Source organism: Nerophis lumbriciformis, linkage group LG27, assembly GCF_033978685.3.
Source record: "Nerophis lumbriciformis linkage group LG27, RoL_Nlum_v2.1, whole genome shotgun sequence".
In the NCBI taxonomy this organism is placed as follows: Eukaryota; Metazoa; Chordata; class Actinopteri; order Syngnathiformes; family Syngnathidae; genus Nerophis; species Nerophis lumbriciformis.
Window position 1 is genome coordinate 21,413,634 of NC_084574.2, and position 25,809 is coordinate 21,439,442.

The following is a 25,809-nucleotide window of genomic DNA, read 5'->3' on the forward strand; positions in this document are numbered from 1 at the left end:
AGAAGTCCGGCGCGCGCGGCGGGCGCTAACATTTTGGTTCCGCTTCTTCTTCATTTTATGGCGGGTGCATACCGCCATCTACTGTACGAGAGTGTGTATCCTCAGGGTGAGTACTTATGTTACAGACTATGTTGGTATATACATATCAAATATGTATTTACACAAAACCACACATAACAAAAAGGGGGGAGAAAAATAAAAATAAATAAATAATGATAATAAAATAAAATAAATAAAAAACCTATAGATTGATTGATTGATTGAAACTTGTATTAGTAGATTGCACAGTACAGTACATATTCCGTACAATTGACCACTAAATGGTAACACCCGAATAAGTTTTTCAACTTGTTTAAGTCGGGGTCCACGTTAATCAATTCATGGTACAAATATATACTATCAGCATAATCAGTGTTGGGACTAACGCGTTACGTTAGTTTCGGCAGTAACTAGTAATCTAACGCATTATTTTTTATATTCAGTAACTCAGTTACCGTTACTACATGATGCATTACTGCGTTATTTTACGTTATTTTCTATGTAGTATCGGCTAGAAACTGAGGATCTGAGTGTGTTTTATTGCGCTCTCTGTGTGTGTGTCTGGGTGTGGGAAGGGGAGGGGAGGGGGGTGCGCAATACAACGTAAACCGTTGGCCAACCAAAAAGTAACCACAGAACACTATACATACTAGAGAAGCGCGGTTTGCGGACACAACCGCGGAGTCCGCGGATAAACCGCGGGTCGGGCGGGTAAAAATAGATTTTAAATAGATGCGGGCGGTTGGCGGTTGAACCAATTCTGAAATATACAGGTAAAAGCCAGTAAATTAGAATATTTTGAAAAACTTGATTTATTTCAGTAATTGCATTCAAAAGGTGTAACTTGTACATTATATTTATTCATTGCACACAGACTGATGCATTCAAATGTTTATTTCATTTAATTTTGATGATTTGAAGTGGCAACAAATGAAAATCCAAAATTCCGTGTGTCACAAAATTAGAATATTACTTAAGGCTAATACAAAAAAGGGATTTTTAGAAATGTTGGCCAACTGAAAAGTATGAAAATGAAAAATATGAGCATGTACAATACTCAATACTTGGTTGGAGCTCCTTTTGCCTCAATTACTGCGTTAATGCGGCGTGGCATGGAGTCGATGAGTTTCTGGCACTGCTCAGGTGTTATGAGAGCCCAGGTTGCTCTGATAGTGGCCTTCAACTCTTCTGCGTTTTTGGGTCTGGCATTCTGCATCTTCCTTTTCACAATACCCCACAGATTTTCTATGGGGCTAAGGTCAGGGGAGTTGGCGGGCCAATTTAGAACAGAAATACCATGGTCCGTAAACCAGGCACGGGTAGATTTTGCGCTGTGTGCAGGCGCCAAGTCCTGTTGGAACTTGAAATCTCCATCTCCATAGAGCAGGTCAGCAGCAGGAAGCATGAAGTGCTCTAAAACTTGCTGGTAGACGGCTGCGTTGACCCTGGATCTCAGGAAACAGAGTGGACCGACACCAGCAGATGACATGGCACCCCAAACCATCACCCAACCATGCAAATTTTGCATTTCCTTTGGAAATCGAGGTCCCAGAGTCTGGAGGAAGACAGGAGAGGCACAGGATCCACGTTGCCTGAAGTCTAGTGTAAAGTTTCCACCATCAGTGATGGTTTGGGGTGCCATGTCATCTGCTGGTGTCGGTCCACTCTGTTTCCTGAGATCCAGGGTCAACGCAGCCGTCTACCAGCAAGTTTTAGAGCACTTCATGCTTCCTGCTGCTGACCTGCTCTATGGAGATGGAGATTTCAAGTTCCAACAGGACTTGGCGCCTGCACACAGCGCAAAATCTACCCGTGCCTGGTTTAGGGACCATGGTATTTCTGTTCTAAATTGGCCCGCCAACTCCCCTGACCTTAGCCCCATAGAAAATCTGTGGGGTATTGTGAAAAGGAAGATGCAGAATGCCAGACCCAAAAACGCAGAAGAGTTGAAGGCCACTATCAGAGCAACCTGGGCTCTCATAACACCTGAGCAGTGCCAGAAACTAATCGACTCCATGCCACGCCGCATTAACGCAGTAATTGAGGCAAAAGGAGCTCCAACCAAGTATTGAGTATTGTACATGCTCATATTTTTCATTTTCATACTTTTCAGTTGGCCAACATTTCTAAAAATCCCTTTTTTGTATTAGCCTTAAGAAATATTCTAATTTTGTGACACACGGAATTTTGGATTTTCATTTGTTGCCACTACAAATAATCAAAATTAAATGAAATAAACATTTGAATGCATCAGTCTGTGTGCAATGAATAAATATAATGTACAAGTTACACCTTTTGAATGCAATTACTGAAATAAATCAAGTTTTTCAAAATATTCTAATTTACTGGCTTTTACCTGTATATGCATAGTTAAATGTTGTTACCCACATACAAAAAACGAGCAGCACTCTTTGAAACAGTCAATTATTCACCAGGCACCGCGTCCCAGCAACAAGTGGTGCAAATGAGCGCTCCTTCAGCGCAGCAGGGCACATTTTAGAGGCCAGGCGCTCTCGCATGAATCCTGGCACTGTAGATGCCATTTTATTCCTGCATAGTGCTAACAAAAAAAAAAGTAAGTAGACATATGGTTGGATGTGTTAAACGAATTAGTCTACGTTACCTAGGCTATACCAAATAAGCCCATGTCTAACCTATATTGAGTTCGGTCAGCTAAATCATTTTGATGGTTACGTGTTGTTTGGGCGCACTACAATGCAAAGGAATTAAGGCAATTGCGTTGTTTATTGTGTTTTTTTTCTATTCGAGATATACTACTATGTGTGAATAATTATTTGGCCTCGCTTTCAAGTGAAGCGCATCTCCGATTGGCGACAATGTAAGGCTATTTAGCCTGCTTTGTTTGTCGTGACCGTCTATTTTCATTATAATTCAAGTTTGATGATAAAGTGCAGTCTGATGGGTTTGATTTCCCCCTTCAGCTATTTGCCTTGGCCAATAAGTTGCAGGTAATTTATTATTATTATTTATTTAATTTATTTTTGTTTAAATAGAGATGACATACATATGTTATTGTATAATTTAAGTTTGTGCGTGTGATTGACAGCCTAAGGCTTATGAGGCACATTTTTTATTTATTTTTTTATTTCAACTTAAAAACGTATGAGCCTATGCCTACAACATAGGCTATGTGTTTATCTTTATTTTCCTGCCTGTCGTTGACAATGGAGATTGTCTGATATTTTGTCTGGCTGCAGATCAATCAATAAAGGTTCATCTTTGTCGCGAAATTGTTCACTGCTTCACTGTGCACCCCGCCCTCGTCCCTATTTGAGCATTATAACGTTAACAAGTTAATATTCATTGAAACAAATTCAGAACATTTTTTTTACCTAACGAAAATATAAGCCTAGTCTTTCTAAAACATTTTTTTAACTTCTTAAAAGCCTCGTTCTGCTTGCTGCAACTGCGCACACAAAGTGTGAGGAACGCACTCCTGATCTGAGGGCATTGGCAACAATAGTCAACACTTTCTTAATGGAAATGACAATAATATTATAATAATGATAAATAATATGATCACGCATTAATATCTCTTAGCCACTAATGCGTGGCACGCATTGAATGTCTCTGCTACATTGGATCAGTCTCCTTTCTTTAACAGGCAAAAGCTTTATAACCTCACTAATGCCTTGCATCGTCTATATAAGATATATAACAACGGGTGGGTTCGGGCGGGTGTGGTTTTGATAAAATGTTGGTTCGGGTGGATGGCGGATGGTTGACGACTTTTGTGATGCGGTTGCGAATGAAATAATTGCCTATCCGCGCATCTCTAATACATACGGTATAGTGTTTTGTGGTTACTTTTTGGTTGGCCAAGCGGACGTGACGACAGGCTGTCCTCACTCAGATCCGCACGGACCGGGAGGGGGCGTGCCTTAAGTCCGGCTGGAAATCGAGAGAAATTTGGAGAATGGTTGTCCCGGGGAGAGGCATTGAAATTCGGGAGGGTTGGCAAGTATGAGATATTCTCACTTCTTTTCTTTTGTCGAGCACAAAGAAAATAACATTTTAGTTAAATGTAAGTTATGTCTTGGATCAAAGATCCCGTCTACTGCTCAAAACAACAATTCAAATCTGCCTGGTTAGGCTTTGTGTATGTCACGTGTGCCTTCCTTAGATGAAGCCAGCTTTACAGCTATGTTGTTGATTGATTGATTGATTGAAACTTTTATTAGTAGATTGCACAGTACAGTACATATTCCGTACAATTGACCACTAAATGGTAACACCCGAATACGTTTTTCAACTTGTTTAAGTCGGGGTCCACTTAAATTGATTCATGATACAGATATATACTATCAAATATATACTAACATCATAATACAGTCATCACACAAGATAATCATCAGGGTATATACATTTAATAATTTACATTATTTACAATCCGGGGTGTGGGATATGGAAGGGGGGGGGGGGGGGGGGGGGGGTTAGGTTTGGTTGGTATCAACACTTCTGTCATCAACAATTGCATCATCAGAGAAATGGACATTGAAACAGTGTGGACACAGAGAGAGAGATCAGAAAGTATAAGAAAAAGTGTCTACATTTGATTATTTACAATCCGAAGAGGTATTATGTGGAAGGGAGGGTGTTAGTTTAGGGTTGTAGTTGCCTGGAGGTGTTCTTTTAGTGCGGTTTTGAAGGAGGATAGAGATGCCCTTTATTTTACACCTGTTGGGAGAGCATTCCATATTGAAGTGGAATAGAAAGAGAATGAGTTAAGACCTTTGTTAGTTCGAAATCCGGGTTTAACGTGGTTAGTGTTAGTGTTATTATGCTGTTTGGTACTTATGTATGTTATGTTGCAGCTATTTAAAATAGTTTTGTCAATTTGAAACAAATTGGCCCTTTGAAACCTATCTTTGTCTTTGTGTGTTGTATGTAGATCTCATTGCTTAGCAGAGTTCAGTGATGCAAATGCATGTCAAGTTGATCAACACATTGTATTATTCTCCAGTGCAATAACAGTACTGAAATGAAGGCTAAAAAGGCATTAATGGGAGGTTTAAAAAAAAAAAGTAGAAGAAGTAACTAGTTACTTTTCACAGTAACACATTACTTTTAATTTTGATATCAGATGGATATTGATAGTGAAATCAGAAATATTGATATCAGATGGATACTGATGGTAATATCAGTAAAATTGATATCAGATGGATATTGATGATGATATCAGTAACACTGATATCAGATGGATACTGGAGGGGTGACATATGTGTCCTACAGGTTGGCGTTTGAAGCTGTCAGTGTGTCCACCAGCATCCAGCCAGACTGGTCCTGTTGGACAGCTGCGGAGTTGCTTTTCTGCTGGGCACTCACATGCTCTTCCTTTAGTGATTATTATTACATGTGTGTTTATGTTGATGATAGAGTGTGGTGTTCCAGGGAGATGTGATAACTACAATAAAAATGGGAGAACAGAATGGACACTTTTATTTCAAACCATCTTACAATCTTCTCTATTTACTCTTTGACTATGTTTGATCATGACTAAAATCAGCATGTATATGTATATGTGGCAAGGTCATTAGTAGTAATACTACTTTTTAGACAAGTATTCTCTTGTTTTTACATTATTATATTTTCTTTACAAGAATTGTTTTTTCCCCCCGAAAGACAAAAATGATACTGGAGTGGACATTCACACTTTTTTATATGTACAAAAATGGCATTTTTTAGAATCGATTGAAAAATCTTGCCTTAGTAACAGTTCCTGGAATTTCTGAAAAAACGGGAATTTGTACAGGAAAAAAATAGGGACATTTGTTGTCCCAACTAAGAGAAATGTATTGAAGTTGACATGATTGGAAACAGTTGAAAAATGTGGACTGTGAAAACTTTCTAGGAAGAGGTGAAGATAGGGCTTTGGAAAACCGGGAATTGTGGGAATTCCTTGTATTTTTTTGATGGATGAGGACGAGGGCAACACATTAAACAAGTTGGGAAAAACTTATTGGGGTGTTACCATTTAGTGGTCAATTGTACGGAATATGTACTGTACTGCGCAATCTACTAATAAAAGTTTCAATCAATCAATCAATCCATTGCCATAAAAGTTTCATTAGTTATATTTTATTCCCTTTCTGTCAAAACATCTTTATTAAATAAACAACACAGAAAATGCAATATTTTGCCCCAAATAAATTTTTCAAAGTGGAATATTTGATGTGAAGTAATTGGAGCCTTAAAAAAGTTAATATAACATAACAACATAGTTTTGATTCATTATTACTTTTTCAACAATGACAGTTTAAAACCATCAGACTAAAGCTCTCCGGAGGACACGATGTCCACAGTTTCCAAAAACAATTTGAAATGTGGACTCGTCAGACCACAGAACACTTTTCCACTTTGCATCAGTCCATCTTAGATGAGCTCAGACCCAGCGAAGCGTTTCTGGGTGTTGTTGATAAATGGCTTTCACTATTCATAGTAGAGTTTTAACTTGCACTTACAGATGTAGCGACCAACTGTAGTTACTGACAGTGGTTTTCTGAAGTGTTCCTGAGCCCATGTGGTGATATCCTTTACACACTGATGTCGCTTTTTGATGCAGATCCGCCTGAGGGATCGAAGGTCCGTAATATCATCGCTTACATGCAGTGATTTCTCCAGATTCTATGAACCTTTTGATGATATTACGGACCGTAGATGGTGAAATCCCTAAATTCCTTGCAGTAGCTCGTTGAGAAATGTTGTTCTTAAACAATTTGCTCAGGCATTTGTTCACAAAGTGGTGACCCTCGCCCCATCCTTGTTGGTGAATGACTGAGCATTTCATGGAAGCTGCTTTTATACCAAATCATGGCACTCACCTGTTCCCAATTAGCCTGTTCACCTGTGGCATGTTTCAAATAAGTGTTTGATGAGCATTCCTCAACTTTCTAAGTGTTTTTTGCCACTTGTGCCAGCTTTTTTGAAACATGTTGCAGGCATCAAATTCCAAACGAGCTAAAATTTGCAAAAAATAAAGTTTTCCAGTTGGAACATTAAACATCTTTGCGGTCTATTCAATTGAATATAAGTTGAAAAGGATTTGCAAATCATTGTATTCTGTTTTTATTTACCATTTACACAATGTGACAACTTCACTGGTTTTGTATTTGAAGTTATTATTACATATATGTATTGTTGCATTTGAAATAACTGTATTGTTGATAATAGAGGTAATTATTGTTGTTATTCATTATCAATAGTGCTATTTATATTGGTATTTGTATTGCTCCATTTGTAGTGTAATAATGTTCATTGTCATTTCTGTATTATTCATATTTATTTCACTAACTGCTTCTTTGCTATCACTTTTACATCATATTTGTACATATCCTATTCGCTAAGGCAGTTCTGTTGTTGTTGTGAAGTGAAGTGAATTATATTTATATAGCGCTTTACATAGTGAAACTCAATATCTAAGTTACATTTAAACCAGTGTGGGTGGCACTGGGAGCAGGTGGGTAAAGTGTCTTGTCCAAGGACACAACGGCAGTGACTAGGATGGTGGAAGCGGGGATCGAACCTGGAACCCTCAAGTTGCTGGCACGGCCACTCTACCAACTGAGCTATACTGCCGTTCTGTTGTTGTTGTTATTGTTGTGTTTGTTGTTGTTGTTGTCTCTCTGTCTTATCCCCGCAATTTTCCCCTCGGTCTTCCATTTTTCTCTTTCCGTACCGTCCTGCTCTGGCCCGGCTGCACCAAATAATATTATAAATCCATTTAATAAAGTCAAATACAAATAAGGCAACAAGAGAAGTATCCCACACTTCTCTTTTGTAAAGTAAATTTGTACAGCCGATATGGGCATCAACTATATGATTTGCCCGAGTAGCTGGACAGGACAAAAAAAAAAGAAAAATACCGGTATTTTTTTTCACTTGCATGCTGCCGTTCTGTGGTGACGTTGCTGAGCCGAGGAGTGTGTCGAGTGTTAGCAGAATCAGCGAGGATAGGAAAACTGGCAAATAAAAGCCATTTTACTGGTAAATAAAGAGGGTGCATGAAGCGCAATATGGAGGCATTTGGGCTCTAAAACTATCCATCAAGGTGACGCTTTAAACACACGGAAGCACCACGTTGCAAACAGAGCTTAAAACATGCCTCGCCAAATGTGGCAAGACCACCTGCACGTTAAACTTAGGTCAACATTTATATAACAATAATCCAGACCTGCACAATAAATTTAAAAGGTAGTTATGTAGTTAGCGCGCTCTCCTGCTGTGCACAATTTGATACGCACACAGCTTGTTGGCTTAATGCCAAATTTTAGTGGAGTCCAAACCCCCCAGGTAGCGCAAACTAATGCAAACAAAATTACAGAATTTTGTGAAAAATTGCTAGAATGTGTGTTTTATCTTTAATGTGTGTTTCACCTGCTACATGTCCTATCTGTGTACTTTTAGCTATAGTATTGATTGTAGTACTTAGTCATGATTTTATTTGTCTCAAAGCATAGTGGCAACAATAATCATAAAGCATCTAATAAAATGCCAATAAAGCTTTTTATTCTACTCTAACCTAATCCTAGATTATGGCAGACTACATGTAATATATACAATTGTAAATTGTTCTTTGAGTGCAACAAGAAAAGCCCAATGTGTTTAATGCCTTTTATTTTTAGTTTGAACCTTCTAAAATTGTTCTTTGAGTGCAATAAGAACCATACGTTTAATGTAACATTTTGTATTAAAATGAAGCCAAAAAATATATATCTTTTTGCGATCCTCTTTATTTTGAAAAGTATCGAAATACATTTGGTATCAGTTCCAAAATATTGGTGTCAGGACAACCCTAGTATGGTGGCATGGTTTGGCAACCTGTCTTTAAAGAGGAGGAACTCATTGAGCCATGTTGTCAAATGGACAAACAAGACTACCGGTGAGAATCAGCCTAACCCAGAAGCCCTTTATATAAAACAGCTGAAGCGGCTCACTAGTTCCATCTTAAGGGACAGGTCTCACCAGTGACTTGCAGTGAGGTTTGAGGTTGGGGAGGCACTGACCCACTCGTCAGATTTACAAACATACAGTATGATGCAATGGCTTAAAATCACAGAAACACACAGCATGATAAATGATAAATGATAAATGGGTTGTACTTGTATAGCGCTTTTCTACCTTCAAGGTACTCAAAGCGCTTTGACACTACTTCCACATTTACCCATTCACACACTGATGGAGGGAGCTGCAATGCAAGGCGCTAACCAGCACCCATCAGGAGCAAGGGTGAAGTGTCTTGCTCAGGACACAACGGACATGACGAGGTTGGTACTAGGTGGGGATTGAACCAGGGACCCTCGGGTCGCGCACGGCCATTCTTCCACTGCGCCACGCCGTCCCTATGCTAGAATATAACATATCAACACACAATTTTACACAGCAACTGCAGAGCAAACACGAGACCAGGGGTCCCCAAACTTTTTGACTTGGGGGCCGCATTGGGTTAAAACAATTTAGCCAGGGGCTGGGCTGTGTATATATATATATATATATATATATAAAAAAGGACACATTTTTAAAAATAATAATTAACTTTTAATTTAGGACTTCCCGCGGGCCGAATTTTGGACGCTGGCGGGCCGCATCCGGCAGGCCGTAGTTTGGGGACCCCTGCACTAGACAGTATATCTTACCTTTACTTGTAAATGAAGTCCATTCGCCTTTCCTTCTGGACGAAGATCTCTATGACTCTGTTGTAGAAGTCCTCTTTTTATTTGAGTTTTAAACGTCTCTCTTTCTCATTTGAGATAATTGCCACGAAGTGCAAGCTCCTGTTTCCCCAAAAAGGCAAGTGGCATTTATCAGGTCTTTTAATACATCACGATTTTCCTTTACAATGGCATTGTGGATGCTGATATTTAGTCTCCGTTGTTCATTTAGAGCCAGATCAATAGGTGATATTCCAAACGTTTTTAAAGAAATCTGACCTTGAATGCGGGCAGATGAGCTTTCATGCTTTTCGAGGCTTCGTGGCAGGGGGGTGCTGGAGCCTATCTCAGCTGCATTCGGGTGGAAGACAGGGTACACCCTGGACAAGTCGCCACCTCAGTATATCCCATTTGGGTCCAAACACGGTCACTCGTTGAGAATAAAAGGCAGGGAAAGCAATAAAGATGTTTTTTGTAGCACAGCCACAAAGTCATACTTTTCCAGTATTCCAATCCTTTTGAAATGAACAAGTTATTTTATGTCCTCGGACCACACGTTTGAATCAAATCTGGCAGCTCTGGCGTTGGTCTCCCAGTATTAATGAATTCTTGCTGTGATTGAAAGTCCCGTCTTGAAAAATGTTTTATTTTAGAAATCAAATCCTCCATTTTTAGGGTGAAAAAGCGTCACAGTTTGCGGGAAGCGTAGCAGTTGTTTTCTTCTTCTACTTCTTAAGGGTTAACAGGTGTTGGCAGTTCATGAACTTTTGAAGTGCAAGTTGACAATATATCGCCCCCTACTTTGAGGCAGAGGTACTTGCTGCCTCATAGCCTGCCTTTTCCCCGTGGCAACAAGCACGCGCCCCCTCGAATGCACATGCTCAGTACACTTTGTGTGTAGCCGTGGAGGCACCACCTGTGTCTGCCTCACTTCTCGTCTGCCTTGTTATTTTCATCAGGAAACACGGAATTTCCGCAATTTTGACCATGGAAATTAACAAAATATACAGGAACCACACCAAAATCACATAGAAAGCATAAACCAAAAGAGAAATATTAAAACTCATTTTATTTTATTACGGTACTTCGTTTTTGAACATCTCATGGTTAAGCCTTTTACCCCCCTGGTGGCAAGGTGAGGCACCGCCTCACTTGCCTCCCCTGACACCACGTCACTGGTCTCACCCCTGCACAGTGACTCCCTGCTCCTCTCATCTGGCCACAGGTACACTTGAATGCCGATAAACTCGTAAGCTGGAGCACTTGTATCGCCAGGTGCCACTATCTGAACATCCATCCATTTTCTACCGCTTGTACCTTTTGGGGTCGGGGGGTCGGGGTGCTGGAGCCTATCTCAGCTTCATTCGGGCGGAATGTGGAGTACACCCTGGACACGCAGTCACAGGGAGGACATGCAAACTCCACACAGAAAATATCCCGAGTGCAGGATCGAACCCATGACTACTCAGGACCATCGTATTGTGAGGCACATGCACTAACTCCTGTGCCACCGTGCTGCCCTCTATCTGAACACAGTCTAATTTTTACGAAATTTTGATTGTGGAAAATGCAAAATAATTTCAAACATGTGCACTCAATTTTAGTCTTTAAAACTAATTGATGAAATAAAGTCACAAATGATCTTTGTCAATCTTGAGGCGATTTAACAGCTCTTTGGTTTGGCCCGTCGTGGAGGAGAGGTTTAAATGTAAGATATTTTTTCTGTAACAAGTGTCTTTTATCCACATAATGTATTGAGATAATGAGAATTTTCCTTAAAGAGAATAATTAGTGTGTTTTATGGACACACAACCGGTGTGTTAGGATCAGAATGCTTGCAGGCTGGTAGGGGATCAAAGTTCCTTTAATCAAACATAAATTAATTTAAAATCATATTTAATGTTTATTTTTTACATCATTATCGTTTTGTTAGCTAGAACAGCAACAATACAATCTGAAATCTATTATTAGGGGATAAGTCTCTACGCAGATACAGTACAGTGTATAGATATTTTTAATGATTGGTAATAGATACAGTACAACTGTTTTTGAATCGCATGAAAACATGTTTTATCTTTTGAAAACAAAATACATTTGCACCCAATTTGTATTGTAAATACACACACACAAAATTGCATTCGAAGTTAGGGATGTTCCGATCAGGGTTGATCATCCATGAGTGAGATCAGCTGATTTGTTAACTACAAATATGTCAGTTTATTTATGGTCTGTACTGTTGAAAGTTTAACAATATCAACACAATATTTCAACTAGTTCCTAATTTTGTTTTTATTACATACAATTGTTTGAGCAAATTAAAGTCAATTGCAAACAACAGCTAGACAAAATCAAAAACCACTAATTTACTACTTGTTTAAATCTTTTGGTTTTTGCCCTCAAAGTCCTGCTGTGTTTAGGGAAGTATTGCCTGAGCTGACAATAATAACAAAAACAATCCCAAAAAATATTTTGAGGAAATAAAAATATCGACCTAATACCTCTAGTAGGGATAACATACTGACACTACCCTTGGTATCGACACCATCAATTTATGGATTGATCCGCCCTCCTCTTACTGACTGTGACAACCAACAGTTGTTATATTATCCTCTCTCTAGACTCGTATTAATTTCCTATTTACTTTCTGCTGTAATGTGGTTCTAGCTACACTTCTTATACTTTACTAAATACTTTTTTTCTTGGTGTTGTTTGAGGCTAGCTTAGCAGTTAGCTTGTCTATTAGCATGCCATCTCCCGGTGTGCAACATGTTCAGCCTTGTCCTCCAGTGATAATGGTACCTAAGATACTAAAATATGCAGTTTATTTGCAGTGATTATTATTAACTTGAAGGAGCGGCTCCACGAGGTTTATGGAGACATACTGTAAGTAGCTTCTAGTCGCTTGTCAGCTGGGAGACTAAAAATAAATACAATACTGATTGGCGGACGATCGATCGGAACATCCCTGTTCCAAAAATGACTCTACTCTTTGTAAATTACCTTTGCAAAGTTTCCTAAACTTACAGCATCTCTACACATTTAATATTACAAATAGTCATTGTATTAGAAAAAAGTCCATCCTCTAAAAATTTACATTTTGAAAATATTTTTAATTTAAACATTTTTGTACTGGGTTTTGTAATAACTCCAGGTGACAGTATACATATAGAGTATATGAAACTCCCAACAGTATGCTAAGTTTCACTCAGGAGGAGGGGCCGGCGGAGGAATTTGTGAGAAAGGGACATTATGTAGCCAGGGTGCGGAGGAGTATGATGGAGTGAAAAACGATGGAGGCGGTGGGTAAAGAGGAAAAGCAATTGGAGGTGGAGGAAGGGGTGGGTAAAGGTAGGGAGATGTGGGGTACATAGGAGGAAAATGTGTGTGCTGAGGCGGTGGATGAGAATGCGGAAAGGCTGGTTGGATATTGTTCAAGTTCTGGTGGCTGAACTGAGCCCCAGTATGTGTTTGTGTTGCACCTGTGACACCTTGGCGATGCTGCTCATGGCGTGCAGTGCCCTGAGCATGGTTTTCTAGGAGAAAAACAAAAAAAAGAAGATACAACCTTGTTAGGAACATTTTAATCTATATATTTTGGAGATATAATGGTAGTTGTGCAAAAATATGTGAATAAAAACAGAATACAATGATTTGGAAATCCTTTTCAACCTATATTCAATTGAATAGACTGCAAAGACAAGATACTTAATGTTCGAACCGTTAAACGTTGTTATTTTTTGCAAATATTAGCTCATTTGGAATTTGATGCCTGCAACATGTTTCATAAAAAGCTGGCACGAGTGGCAAAAAAGACTGAGAAAGTTGAGGAATGCTCATCAAACACTTATTTGGAACATCCCACAGGTGAACAGGCTAATTGGGAACAGGTGGGTGCCATGATTGGTATAAAAGCATCTTCCATGAAATGCTCAGTCATTCACAAACAAGGATGGGGCGAGGGTCACCACTTTGTGAACAAATGCGTGAGCAAATTGTCCAACAGTTTAAAAACAACATTTCTCAACCAGCTATTGCAAGGAATTTAGGGATTTCACCATCTACGGTCTGTAATATCATCAAAAGGTTCAGAGAATCTGGAGAAATCATTGCATGTAAGCGATGATATTACGGACCTTCAATCCCTCAGGCGGTACTGCATCAAAAAGCGACATCAGTGTGGAAAGGATATCACCACATGGGCTCAGGAACACTTCAGAAAACCACTGTCAGTAACTACAGTTGGTCGCTACATCTGTAAGTGCAGGTTAAAGCTCTACTATGCAAAGCGAAAGCCATTTATCAACAACATCCAGAAACACCGCCGGCTTCTCTGGGCCCGAGATCATCTAAGATGGACTCATGCAAAGTGGAAAAGTGTTCTGTGGTCTGACGAGTCCACATTTCAAATTGTTTTTGGAAATATTCGACATCGTGTCATCTGGACCAAAGGGGAAGCGGACCATCCAGACTGTTATCGACGCAAAGTTGAAAAGCCAGCATCTGTGATGGTATGGGGGTGCATTAGTGCCCAAGGCATGGGTAACTTACACATCTGTGAAGGCACCATTAATGTTAAAAGGTACATACAGGTTTTGGAGCAACTTATGTTGCCATCCAAACAACGTTATCATGGACGCCCCTGCTTATTTCAGCAAGACAATGCCAAGCCACGTGTTACAACAGCATGGCTTCATACTAAAAGAGTGCGGGTACGAAACTGGCCTGCATGCCTGTAGTCCAGACCTGTCTCCCATTGAAAATGTGTGGCGCAATATGAAGCCTAAAATGTTTACTGAGTGTTGTTAAAAGGAAAGGCCATGTAACACAGTGGTAAAAATGCCCCTGTCCCAACTTTTTTGCAATGTGTTGCTGCTAATAAATTCTAAGTTAATGATTATTTGCAAAAAAATAAAAAATTCTCAGTTCGAACATTAAATATATTGTCTTTGCAGTCTATTCATTTGAATATAGGTTGAAAAGGATTTGAAAATCATTGTATTCTGTTTTTATTTACCAAAGTGCCAACTACACTGGTTTTGGGTTTTGTATTTCTACTTGGTTTTATTTGGTATAGAACCTTTGGTTCGGTACAGACACGTACCAATTTCCCCATACGGTACACATTGAGACAGGAAATGCGTCTTGCGTCACGCATTCACTCTAACGATTACAGTGCAGCCCAGCCGTTGGCTCCTAGAAGTCATGGCCAGCGATAGTAAGATGGAAAATTAATGCTGGAACTCTGAATGTACTTTAGGCAATTAAGAAACTTTCATTTATTACATTTTATTGTTCTTATTTTATTTGAGAATTGTATTCATTGGAGATTTAAAGGGAAGTTTTTAAAATTTTATTTTCCAGAGAATAGGAATTTACAGCTGTCTACCCAACAATTAAGCAGTTTATGTTTTGCTTGTTATTCCCTGACTATACCCCAAATGAACCAAACAATGACTTTAAAACTGAGGTACGTATGATGGCGCACTGTTACACCCGATTTCTTCAAACAGGACTAACAATCTTTGTGTACCTTTGTAGTTTTTCTGCTTCTTTCTGGAGTTTTTCGCTTTTTTAGCTTGCTGCTCCTTCTCGTCATCACTGTAGTCCAAAGCCTGCAAAATAGAAGAACAATGTTTTGCTGTGAGACATTGTGCAGCTTCCTCCAATTACAGAAGCAACAGTAATGTGGAACAGATTTTAGACATACATTATGCAAACAAACAAAAAAGTTTGCTTTTCAGCATGGATTATTTGTTTGGACATTTGTTTCAGTACTAATTCCACAGGTCCGTTCAGACTTCTCAATTATTTTTTTTTATTTTTTTTTGTCATAAAAAAATACAATCATGTGTGCTTACGGACTGTATTGATCTATATTGACGTATAATGTAAGAACCAGAAATATTAATAACAGAAAGAAACAACCTTTTTTGTGCGAATGAGTGTGAAATGGGGGAGGGAGGTATTTTGGGTTGGTGCACTAATTGTAAGTGTATCTTGTGTTTTTTATGTTAAATTTAAAACCAACAATGTCATGACGTGACGACGAAGGGGTTTTTAGAGGCGGTATAGTACTGAATATGATTCATTAGTATCTCAGTACTATACTAGTACCGGTATACCGTACAACCCTAATAGATATACAGATTGCAATATACAGGTGTCTGGTACAGTTCCCCAATGTTGTAGTTGTAGGCATTGTGTCATGTTTTCATATTGACATAATATCACAAATGTAGGGTTCAGTTACTCTTTCTGTTAAAGGAGCACATGCTGTAAAATCAAGTTGTGATTTTATGCTTTTTATTGTGCAACATTTGGTCAACTTGCGAGTGTTAACCAGGACCAAACATGAGCATCTTAAGATTAATTTAGGCCTTAAGTAGCCAAACTTCATACAAAAAAATGTCTCCCATCTTTGGCAGTCAACGCAGATGAAAAGTTGCATTACATACCTCTTCTGGAGGTTCTTGGTCATTTTTCCAGGATGCATCAGAGCCCTTTAAACTGCAGAAAACACATTTGAACAGAACACATTACACATTGAATATAATGAGGAAAATTATAGTTTCATCAACCGCTGGAAATGAACAGTCCATTTTTATGGTAAGTTTATTGGAACAGAGGTACCGCAGGTACTGGTAGTTCAGTAGGCGTGCGGTGGGTTTGACTTTTGGAATATTTTGGGTCTTTGACACTTCGATTCATAATTGAAACAAAATACAGTTATTATTGACCTCAACATGTCTTGTTTCTTCTGCTTAAAATAACTTAATCTAAACTCTATGATCTGTTCTTGTCTTTGTTAATGAGCAAACCTATGGGAAAACTTAACCCACTGTATACACAAAGTGTTCAGAAAAGTTCCAGGACTTGATTGCGTCCTTCGATGTGAGGGTCTTTGACTACTGTGCATTTTTACCACGAGCCATTACAAGCTAATGGCAAGTATTCAATAGCAGCAAGATAAAAAAAGGATCTGCAATGGAAAACTGCATGCACGTGTAATAATCATTACAAATCGGCTAAATGCTCCTCATGTGACCCAAATGCCCGTTCAGTAATGTCAAGAGGGCTGTAAGGACGCTGCCTTTAAGCGATCATCCGCTGCCTTTGTCTTCTATTGACAGCATGGCAACAGCCGTGGCTGGAATATCTTCCTCAAACTGGAGTCTCGCGGGCTAACATTTTACAAGAATTACGCCTCATGATGCAAAAACCTACAAGTCGCAATTGCACTTTGTTGAAAATATTGAAATATCGCATTTTTATTTTGCGAAAAACTGCGATGTAAACGCAGCTAATGATTGAAGTGACAAACTTGCCATCCAAACAATACCCCGTTTGTTGATAAGAACATACAGCCATGGAAGCACATTCAATCTATGTATTAAGCAGAGGTAACACAAACCAATGAAAGATTCAAAAGAGCTGCCGTCAGAGCTGACAAACTGCTGCTGCTAGCTAGCCTGCTCAGCTAACAAAAACAGCCCAAGCTAAAATGCCTGTGAGACTCAGACTGAGCGTGGAATCGCTGACGTAACACTTCACTTGGCAACAGCACACACTTCTCTAATATAAAACTTATCTCAACTGCTTTATGCCAGATATTTGACGCATGAATAACTTTCCCTAGTAATTAATTACATTTATTAAAGAGTAATTTGGTTAGTAATTCAATTATTTTTTTGGTAGAGTAACGAGTAATTATAATGAATTACTTTTTAAAGTAATTTTCCGAACACAGCCTGAAGCAGTTAGCAGGTTGGTGTTCCTGGCTAAATTATTTGTGTGTATGTCCTATAATAATGTTTAATTATAAAAAAATAATTATTTTAATTTTGGCTGCTGATGTTTAAACATGTCTTCCTAAACCAAGGCACTTTATTTTACATTTTGTTATTTTGTTTTTTGTTATCTGAAGAATTGAGCATAGCGAAATGTTTTTTTTAAAGAACATTGGAGACTATATTAGATTTTTCTTATATTATTTTCAAAGCTTTTTTTCTTATTTCAAAACACCTCTTAAATTGGGATCCTATAATGAAAAACTACTTACTAAAATGTAAAAGGTGGAGATATTTAGTTACGTCAACTAATATTTTCATTTATGGGTTAATTTATGGGTCGAAGTATAGTGAGATATGAGTTTTGCTCCATATCGCCCGGCCCTACAGCCGTGTTACCGACAGTGCTTTCACAGTTTAGGGACGTTCTGTGTTTAATTGAGCGTTGCGGTAGGTCTTATGAAGGCATTGTGTTTATGTGTATGAGTGCACATCTTGTTTGAGTGTTAACAATTAAATTGGGGAATTTAAGACATTTCATATTCCTACAAAAAAATTTCTGTGCTACTAATTGATTTCATTTAGTAGACAAGTGGTAGAAAATGGATGGATGGAGAGTAGCACCGGTGCTACTAGTGAAAAAGCTAAGCGTATAGCCTGCTACTATCCCATTACTAGTCAGCATCCCAGGGAGAGCAGATGTTGAAAGTGGCTGTTTTGTTATGATCTCATTTTTCCATGATACCCCGAAAGGGGTATCATGTAGAAAATGGATGGATGGATGTTTAGCTGTAGTGCTACATGATGACGCTCTAAGGCTTTCACAAAAATTGCCATGATGAATGGTAGTAAACGCAGAACACGCTTCCCATGTTGTCGTCGATGGAAGTAGCATTCGTTGCTATATGTGCTGTGAAATCAATGTGCCCAGGCAAACAAGATCCTGCAATGCTTAAAAATCACCAAAATACAGTAAATATTAAATGTTGTCATAAATGTGCCACATTACATACAGTACAGGCCAAGAGTTTAGACACACCTTCTCATTCAATGAGTTTTCTTTATTTTCATGACTATTTACATTGTAAATTGTCACTGAAGGCATCAAAACTATGAATGAACACATTTATGCACTTAACAAAAAAAGGTGAAATAACTGAAAACATATTTTATATTCCAGTTTCTTCAAAATAGCCACCCTTTGCTCTGATTACTGCTTTGCACACTCTTGGCATTCTCTCGATGAGCTTCAAGAGGTAGTCACCTGAAAGACTTTTCATTTCACAGGTGTCATAGTTTTGATGCCTTCAGTGACAATCTACAATGTAAATAGTCATGAAAATAAAGAAAACACATTGAAATTACTGTCCAAACTTTTGGCCTGTACTGTGTGCATGCATAAAAAACATTGTTGGAGGTTTTATAGGGGACTTTAAAAGTGAAATAGGTCAATCTCCATTACCTGTCGTTAACCGCCTCTTACCAGCAGTGTTTCAATATTTAGAATACACAGAAAGCATGTGTGTTCTTGTCTGTCATAGGGATTGTGGATAAGAGAATTCCAAAAAGCGCAGTTCCCCTTTAATGTAGATCATCATAGAACAAATCCCACACTAGCAGACCAATACAAGCAACACTTTTTACCTTAATGTTGCTGCTTTTGTCTCAATATGCCAAGTCCCCAAAAAGGTATGAAAACTCGCTAAATCAGTGACAAAGTCAACTGGAAGCATTGGGTTGCAAAAATGCTCTACACCGTAATACAAATGTGGTTGGCTGGTAGCGCCACATGGGGCACTATTACAACTATAAGAAAATAATTGCTGTGCCTTAATGTTGCTCAGAAAATAAGGTGATAGACATGCACATAACTTTTAACCCGCTCGCTCGCAAGGTAAGGGAAGGAGAAATTATTTTCCTGGTTTCCAGGACTGTTTACATTTTTTCTTCACCAAAATTGGTCAATCATTTTGGTGGATCTCGTCTGTTTTTTGTAATCGGTATACTATACCTGTCATGCCTTCACCATCCCAAAGCTGTAGCCTAGGGGAAACACTGCATAAACCCCGGCTGAGTCATACCAAAGACTATAAAAATGGGACCCATTACTTCCCTGCTTGGCACTCAGCATCAAGGATTGAAATTGGGGGTTAAATCACCAAAAATTATTCCCGGGCGCGGCCACCGCTGCAGCCTACTGCTCCCCTCACCTCCCAGGGGGTGATCAAGGGGATGGGTCAAATGCAGAGGACAAATTTCGCCACACCTAACGTGTGTGTGACAATCATTGGTACTTTAACTTTAACTTAATATGTCCTGTTTGTTATTTTTGCATTTTGATGCAATATTCAAATCCACCAGCGCAAAATCTAAATACTTTGTCATTTCCACCTGGGTCTTGTTGGATTTTGTTCAAGGATATACATTTGTGTGTGTGTGTGTGTGTGTGTGTGTGTGTGTGTGTGTGTGTGTGTGTGTGTGTGAGAACTCACAGTTTAAGATGTTGAATGAGAATGTATCCTGTGTACTCTCCCATATCTGGTGCACAATAAACGGTCAAGCCAAGTGTCAGCCCCTTGTTGCTCAATTCCTCTGGCGAGTTAAAACGCAAAACATAGAGGGGACTGGATACAGGACCGAAAATTTCAAAAACCTTGGAACAGAGAAAAAGGAAATGTAAGTTGATTTGCTGCTTACTTTGTACAGTACAGTATTTAACATTTTACTTATGCACAAACAACCATTGACCTCTATTACATCAATCCATTTTGTACTGCATGTCCCTCTTGGGGTTGCGGGGGAGCTGGAGCTTATCCCAACTGCACTTGGGAAGAAGGCAGTGTACACCCTGGACAAGTCGACACCTCATCACAGGGCCAACAGACAACATTCACACTCACATTGACACACTAGGGCCATTTTTTTGTGTTGCCAATGAACTTATCCCCAGGTACATGTCTTACATATTAATCTAAACAAAGGAGCAGTTAGGTTAAACAAGCTCTGTTTTTATCTAATGGTAAATGGGTTATACTTGTATAGCGCTTTTCTACCTTCAAGGTACTCAAAGCGCTTTGACACTATTTCCACATTCACCCATTCACACACACATTCACACAGTGATGGCGGGAGGTGCCATGCAAGGCCCTAACCACAACCCATCAGGAGCACGGGTGAAGGGTCTTGCTCAAGGACACAACGGATGTGACGAGGTTGGTAGAAGGTGGGGATCGAACCAGGAACCCTCAGGTAGCTGACAAGGCCACTCCATCACCACGCCACGTTGTCTACTCCTTTTAGGACATTATTTTGGCCTTTTTTATGCATGTCTAAAATAAACTAATGCAACAACCATATGCTGAGTAACAAAAAAGAAGCTTGGAAAATCTTGCATTTGAGAATTTGAATATTAGTGAAGGTGGTAGGTGTTAAAAATATTCTCTATTCTTGTTATCCTTGTACAAAAAGCACATTTTATGACACAACTTTCAGGGTGGGAATCTGTTGAAGCAGTTAGTGTAACAAAGTCCTAAAATATAACAGTTCTTAAAACCAAGAACTAGGAGCAACAATGTCTAAATCTAGTTTGGTTTGCATTAGGACTTAAACTAACAAACTTACTGTGTCCCAAATATCATAAACATGAAAAAACAACAAAAAAACAGGGTACTGACACTCGCTCACCTTGCCCAAAGCTAGTCGATCAGCTCGAAAGATGATGCTGTCATCGGTCAAAGGGGTTGTGTCTTTCAGAGACTGGATTATTACTACAGAGAGAGACAGTGAATTAGGAGTTGTGTAAGAAAATACACAAAGATTTATATCATCAGTAATTATTCACCAAGCTTCTGTATAATGCTGGATACTGTTCCTACTGGTGTTAGCGCAACAGCATCTGGTAATGACACATTCAGCTCCTCCACCGCAGGAAGATCCTGCATAAAAATATGACATTTCAGTTTCTAAAGGTGATCAGAGAACGTTCAGATTGATTGCTTTATTGTCATTGCAAATAATATACAATGAGATTCAGTTTAAAGCATAAAGTGAAACCCACAAGAAGTACGCACACAAAACCAACAAACACTAAGAAATAAACATTTTATTCATACGGACTACACACGTATGGCAGGCACATAGTGCCTAAAAATAGGCAGTGTTCATAAAATGTAAACAGTTAAAATGTATTAAAAAAATAGTACAAATACATCAGTTTTTAGTGCAACATTAAGTTTGGTGATGGCCTGAGAATAAATATAATAAATACATTAATGTTTGAAAGGGAAAATGGATTTTTTTTTTTTATTTTACCAATCATTCACAATCCTTATGTAGGACAAGAACAGAAATGTTCTTTTTTTATGCATTCTAAATAGTAAATAAATGCAATCAAAAGTCTGCTTACAATGGAGCCTAGGGCTGGGCGATATATGGAGTTTGTAAGATATATCGATATATTTTGAAACAAGATATGAATTAAGAAAATATCGATATAATTTATTTCACGTTAAAATGACCAAACGCCGCTTATTTGTTGCGTTCCTTGTTCTCCCCCGCTCCCCCTCCATAGGCTACTAAACCCCTGCCCTTCCTCTTTCCAAGACGTGCTTGCACGTATAAGAACATCATGGTTGGTTGTTTACTTTGATGAGTCACGACTGGTTAAGGACAGGCCAATCAAAGGCAAGATAGGGCTGGTCATCGAACCAGGAAGGGAAATCAAAGTGCCTGCCTGCATATGTATTTTTTTATCCGAGTTTGATACATTTTGTATTATTTGCACAGCTATGTTATTTATTTTACGTAGAAATAATATTTTTCTTTTTTATTTATGTTATGTATTTCTGTACTACTTAAACAGTTTATTTTCTGTGCTGTTAATACCCATCATGACTAACTGGGTTAATAAAAGTGCCATTGACTGTTCACAGTACAGTTGTCATTCACTTCAATTTCACTGACTATCGCTCAAAAATGAATATATTTATATGTATACTTTCACTGAAAAATATATCGAGATATCTATCGAATATCGAGTTTAAGTAAAAATATATCGAGATATATTTTTTCGTCCATTTTGCCCAGCCCTAATAGAGCCTATGGGAGACGCTCTATTCTGCCTATAAAAGCCCTTAAAAACATCCAAACACCTCCGGTAAGGTTTTATACACGTGATGTAAGTATATATGTAATGTAGTAACGGGCACATTAGTAACAACATATAATATCCATTTAATATTTATTTTAATCGTTTTAAGCATACGAAACACACTAATTTCAAAAAACGCACCAAAACGTCCGCTTTTTACCCACTACATTATTGATTATTACTCACTGCAGACTTCATGAGAGCCAACAGACATAATAAAATATGACTTACTGTGCAAGGTCTGCTGTCATTAGGATGCCGAGTGATAAAATCTCTTAAATTTGCTGTCAAAGTTTCCCAACATGTCAGATTATGTCCTCATCCTTCTATTACCCAGGTGAGAGGCATTATTTACGTATGTTCTCCAATAAACTTCCACAAGGAAAGAAAGCAGCTCACCACTTGACGATGTAAAATAGGCACACAAGCTGTGATCACGGCACCGTTAGCAATAGCTCGTCTGCTTTAGTGCTTATAACAACAATATTACTAATACTTGCTAAATATTCAAGTCAAAAAATGTAACTGGAGTATTGTTGGTGCTTTAGGGCTGTTTTTTTATTGGGTTTTATGGGTAGAATAGAGGACCTCCCATTGGCTCCACTGTAAGCAGACTTTTTTTTTTTCCATTTATTTACAAGTTCGAATGCATAAAAAAAATACATTCACTGTCATGTATTTCATAATGATTGTAAACAATAGGCAAAATTCTGAAAAATGTGCAGTTCCCCTTCAAGAGCAGGCTTAAGACCCACATTTTTGATTGTATGGTTGAAAAAGTTACAACTTTAACACTACAATAACACTTTTAACAAGTACAAAGTGCCACTTGGGCATGTGATTTCTACTTGTTGAATTGAGTGAGAATTAATCCAAGGTGCACTGAAGTCAGCTATGTGAACCACTGTATCCCTAATGCACCCATAAAATAACCCACATTTAATTTCCCAGACATAAGACGGTAACTCAAGGGTGTCCAAACTTTTTTCACCCAGGGCCACATAAAGAAACAATAACGTTATTATACTCAAACACCAAAACAGACTGACCTCTAGTAAAAGTTCATCTTTGGTTTTGAAGATAGCTGTTCGGTTTAAACCCTCATCGTCATCAATTTCAATCATGGTGGCATGTGAAAAAAGTGAGGAGGAGGAGGAGGATGAGGATGAGGTGTCACTAAGAACAGAAATATTAAATGTCAACATGATTTTTTCATCTCAACAGTGTAATCGCAGTGTGGGCTTTGGTACCTATCTGTATCTTCAGAAATTTCCCCATCACAATCCTTATTCGTCCCTTCATGGACCAAGGATGATACGGCTGACTCAGCATGTTCACTCGCCTCTGGTTGATCTTGAGTGTTTAAACATTCTTGTTGTGTAGTCATGTCCTCACTCATCTCGTAGGATTGCACATTTTGTACTTTGTCTTCCAACAGCTGCTCCATCTGAAAGAGTTACAGTTGAACGTAATACATAATTATTACAACATGAAATCATATATTTGCAGTGTTACATCTATTCATGTATTAGTTTAATAATTATTACATATTGCTTTCATTTAAAGCTTTTACTTGCTATTTTCTCTCCCTATACTTGGAATTGAACACAATATTTATGGAAAGACTCTTGCCTTGACTAACATATCATGGCTGTGTCTCAAATGTTGTACACTTCATTAAGTATACTGTGTACACTGTGTACTTAGTTCTTACATTTCGACAGTGTAGTGCTGTGAGAAATCCATTGTTGTCTTTTCACATTTGCCAGGAATGATGATAACAATATTGATCAGCTTCTTGTGATGTTACAACGGATTTACTTTTGTATTTACACTTAGTTTTTTAAATACATAAGTGTTTCGATTAGACGTACAGAAAATGCAGTGCACTGTTAGTACCCAGATTTTACAGTCAAAATACCCTAAAAAGTAAGTGTGCAGTAATTGACGTTACCACCTAGTATTACTGTTTTAAATTAAAATAACCGATAAACTGTGATCGATAACTGCACTTTGATTAACTCACAGGCCGACGAGCACTAGCACAAACGCTAACATGAATACATGAGCCATTAACGCCTTTCCCTATTTAGAAACGATATACCTCAGTCTAAACTTATACAAACACATTGCTGTATGAGCAACTCAGATATTTAATTGTGCACATCGAACATACAGGCTGCGTTTTTTTAAAACAGAGTGATCAATTCCACGGAGGAATATGACACAGAAGTGTTTTTTTGTTGTTGCAGATGTTCCTCCCAACAGATACAGAAGCAGAGATTAAACCCCTGACCCAGGTTTTTGAGGAAGGACATTGATTTACCCCTACATAATGGCCACTCAAAACACAGACAATCTCGAGTGGGCAAAGCTTAAAGGGGAATGACACAGGTGTCTACAACAGGAAGTCAACTTGCTTGACGTCACATAAATAAAAAAAGAAGCACCTATATCTTAAAAAAACCCCACTGTAAAACCATTACAAATTGAAATAAAAAACAACAACATTTAAACATTTAAATAAAAATAAAAAATATGGCTCTTAAGAAGCCAGAAAAAAATATTTAATGTTGGTTCTGGCAAGAAAATATATTTACCGTATTTTTCGGATTACAAGTCGCAGCTTTTTTCATAGTTTGGCCGGGGGTGCGACATACACTCCGGAGCGATTTATGTGTGAAATTATTAACACATTACCGTAAAATATCAAAAAATATTATTTATCTCATTCGCGTAAGAGACGAAGCAAATGTCCGCAATCGTCACACACGTCAGCAATCGTCACACACGTCAACCAATAAGAATTCGGCGGGGGCGGGTCATGACAGAAGTGCATTGTGGGTCATGGGATGCTAACTGCTACTACGTCCATAGCTATTAAAATTGATTATTTCAACATTGGCGGTAACTTGTAAAAACTGAGAAGGGCTGAACTAAAATGGCACCGAAAAGGAAATCATATACTGCAGATTACAAGCCGGACGTAGTGAAATATGCAGCAGAAAACGGCGATCGAGCAGCAGAAAGAAAGGGAACAGCGCATACCAGGAGCGACAACGAGGAAGAAGATTTTATCGGATTTAGCAATCAGGAGTGACAGATTGTTTGGTAAACGTATAGCATGTTCTATATGTTATATTTATTTGAATGACTCTTGCCATAA

At 38.5% G+C, this 25,809-nt stretch overlaps 1 protein-coding gene and 1 non-coding gene across 4 annotated transcripts in view; both read right to left on the minus strand.

Moving 5' to 3' along the window:
• Positions 1-8,829: 8,829 nt before the first annotated feature.
• The window catches only part of naf1 (nuclear assembly factor 1 homolog (S. cerevisiae)), a 34,643-nt gene continuing 17,663 nt past the window's right edge, over positions 8,830-25,809 (minus strand). For 2 of the 3 annotated variants that reach the window (XR_009818027.2, XR_009818026.2), the window contains exons 6-15: positions 23,894-24,090; positions 23,693-23,819; positions 21,336-21,429; positions 21,179-21,261; positions 19,987-20,147; positions 16,163-16,214; positions 15,238-15,319; positions 9,987-13,240; positions 9,693-9,830; positions 8,830-9,403 (exon numbers count right to left, since the gene is read on the minus strand). Coding sequence is in view for 1 of the 3 variants with exons in the window: in XM_061988377.1 (XP_061844361.1) it covers positions 12,909-13,240; positions 15,238-15,319; positions 16,163-16,214; positions 19,987-20,147; positions 21,179-21,261; positions 21,336-21,429; positions 23,693-23,819; positions 23,894-24,090 (1,128 nt within the window). In the remaining 2 variants the exon portion in view is untranslated. Of the gene's footprint in view, positions 9,404-9,692; positions 9,831-9,853; positions 13,241-15,237; positions 15,320-16,162; positions 16,215-19,986; positions 20,148-21,178; positions 21,262-21,335; positions 21,430-23,692; positions 23,820-23,893; positions 24,091-25,809 lie in introns of those variants that run through there. The other variant, XM_061988377.1, reaches the window with a different exon arrangement.
• Positions 24,894-25,015, minus strand: LOC133570410 (small nucleolar RNA SNORA26). Its single transcript, XR_009810177.1, has one exon. It is a non-coding gene; the product is annotated as a small nucleolar RNA SNORA26 (small nucleolar RNA).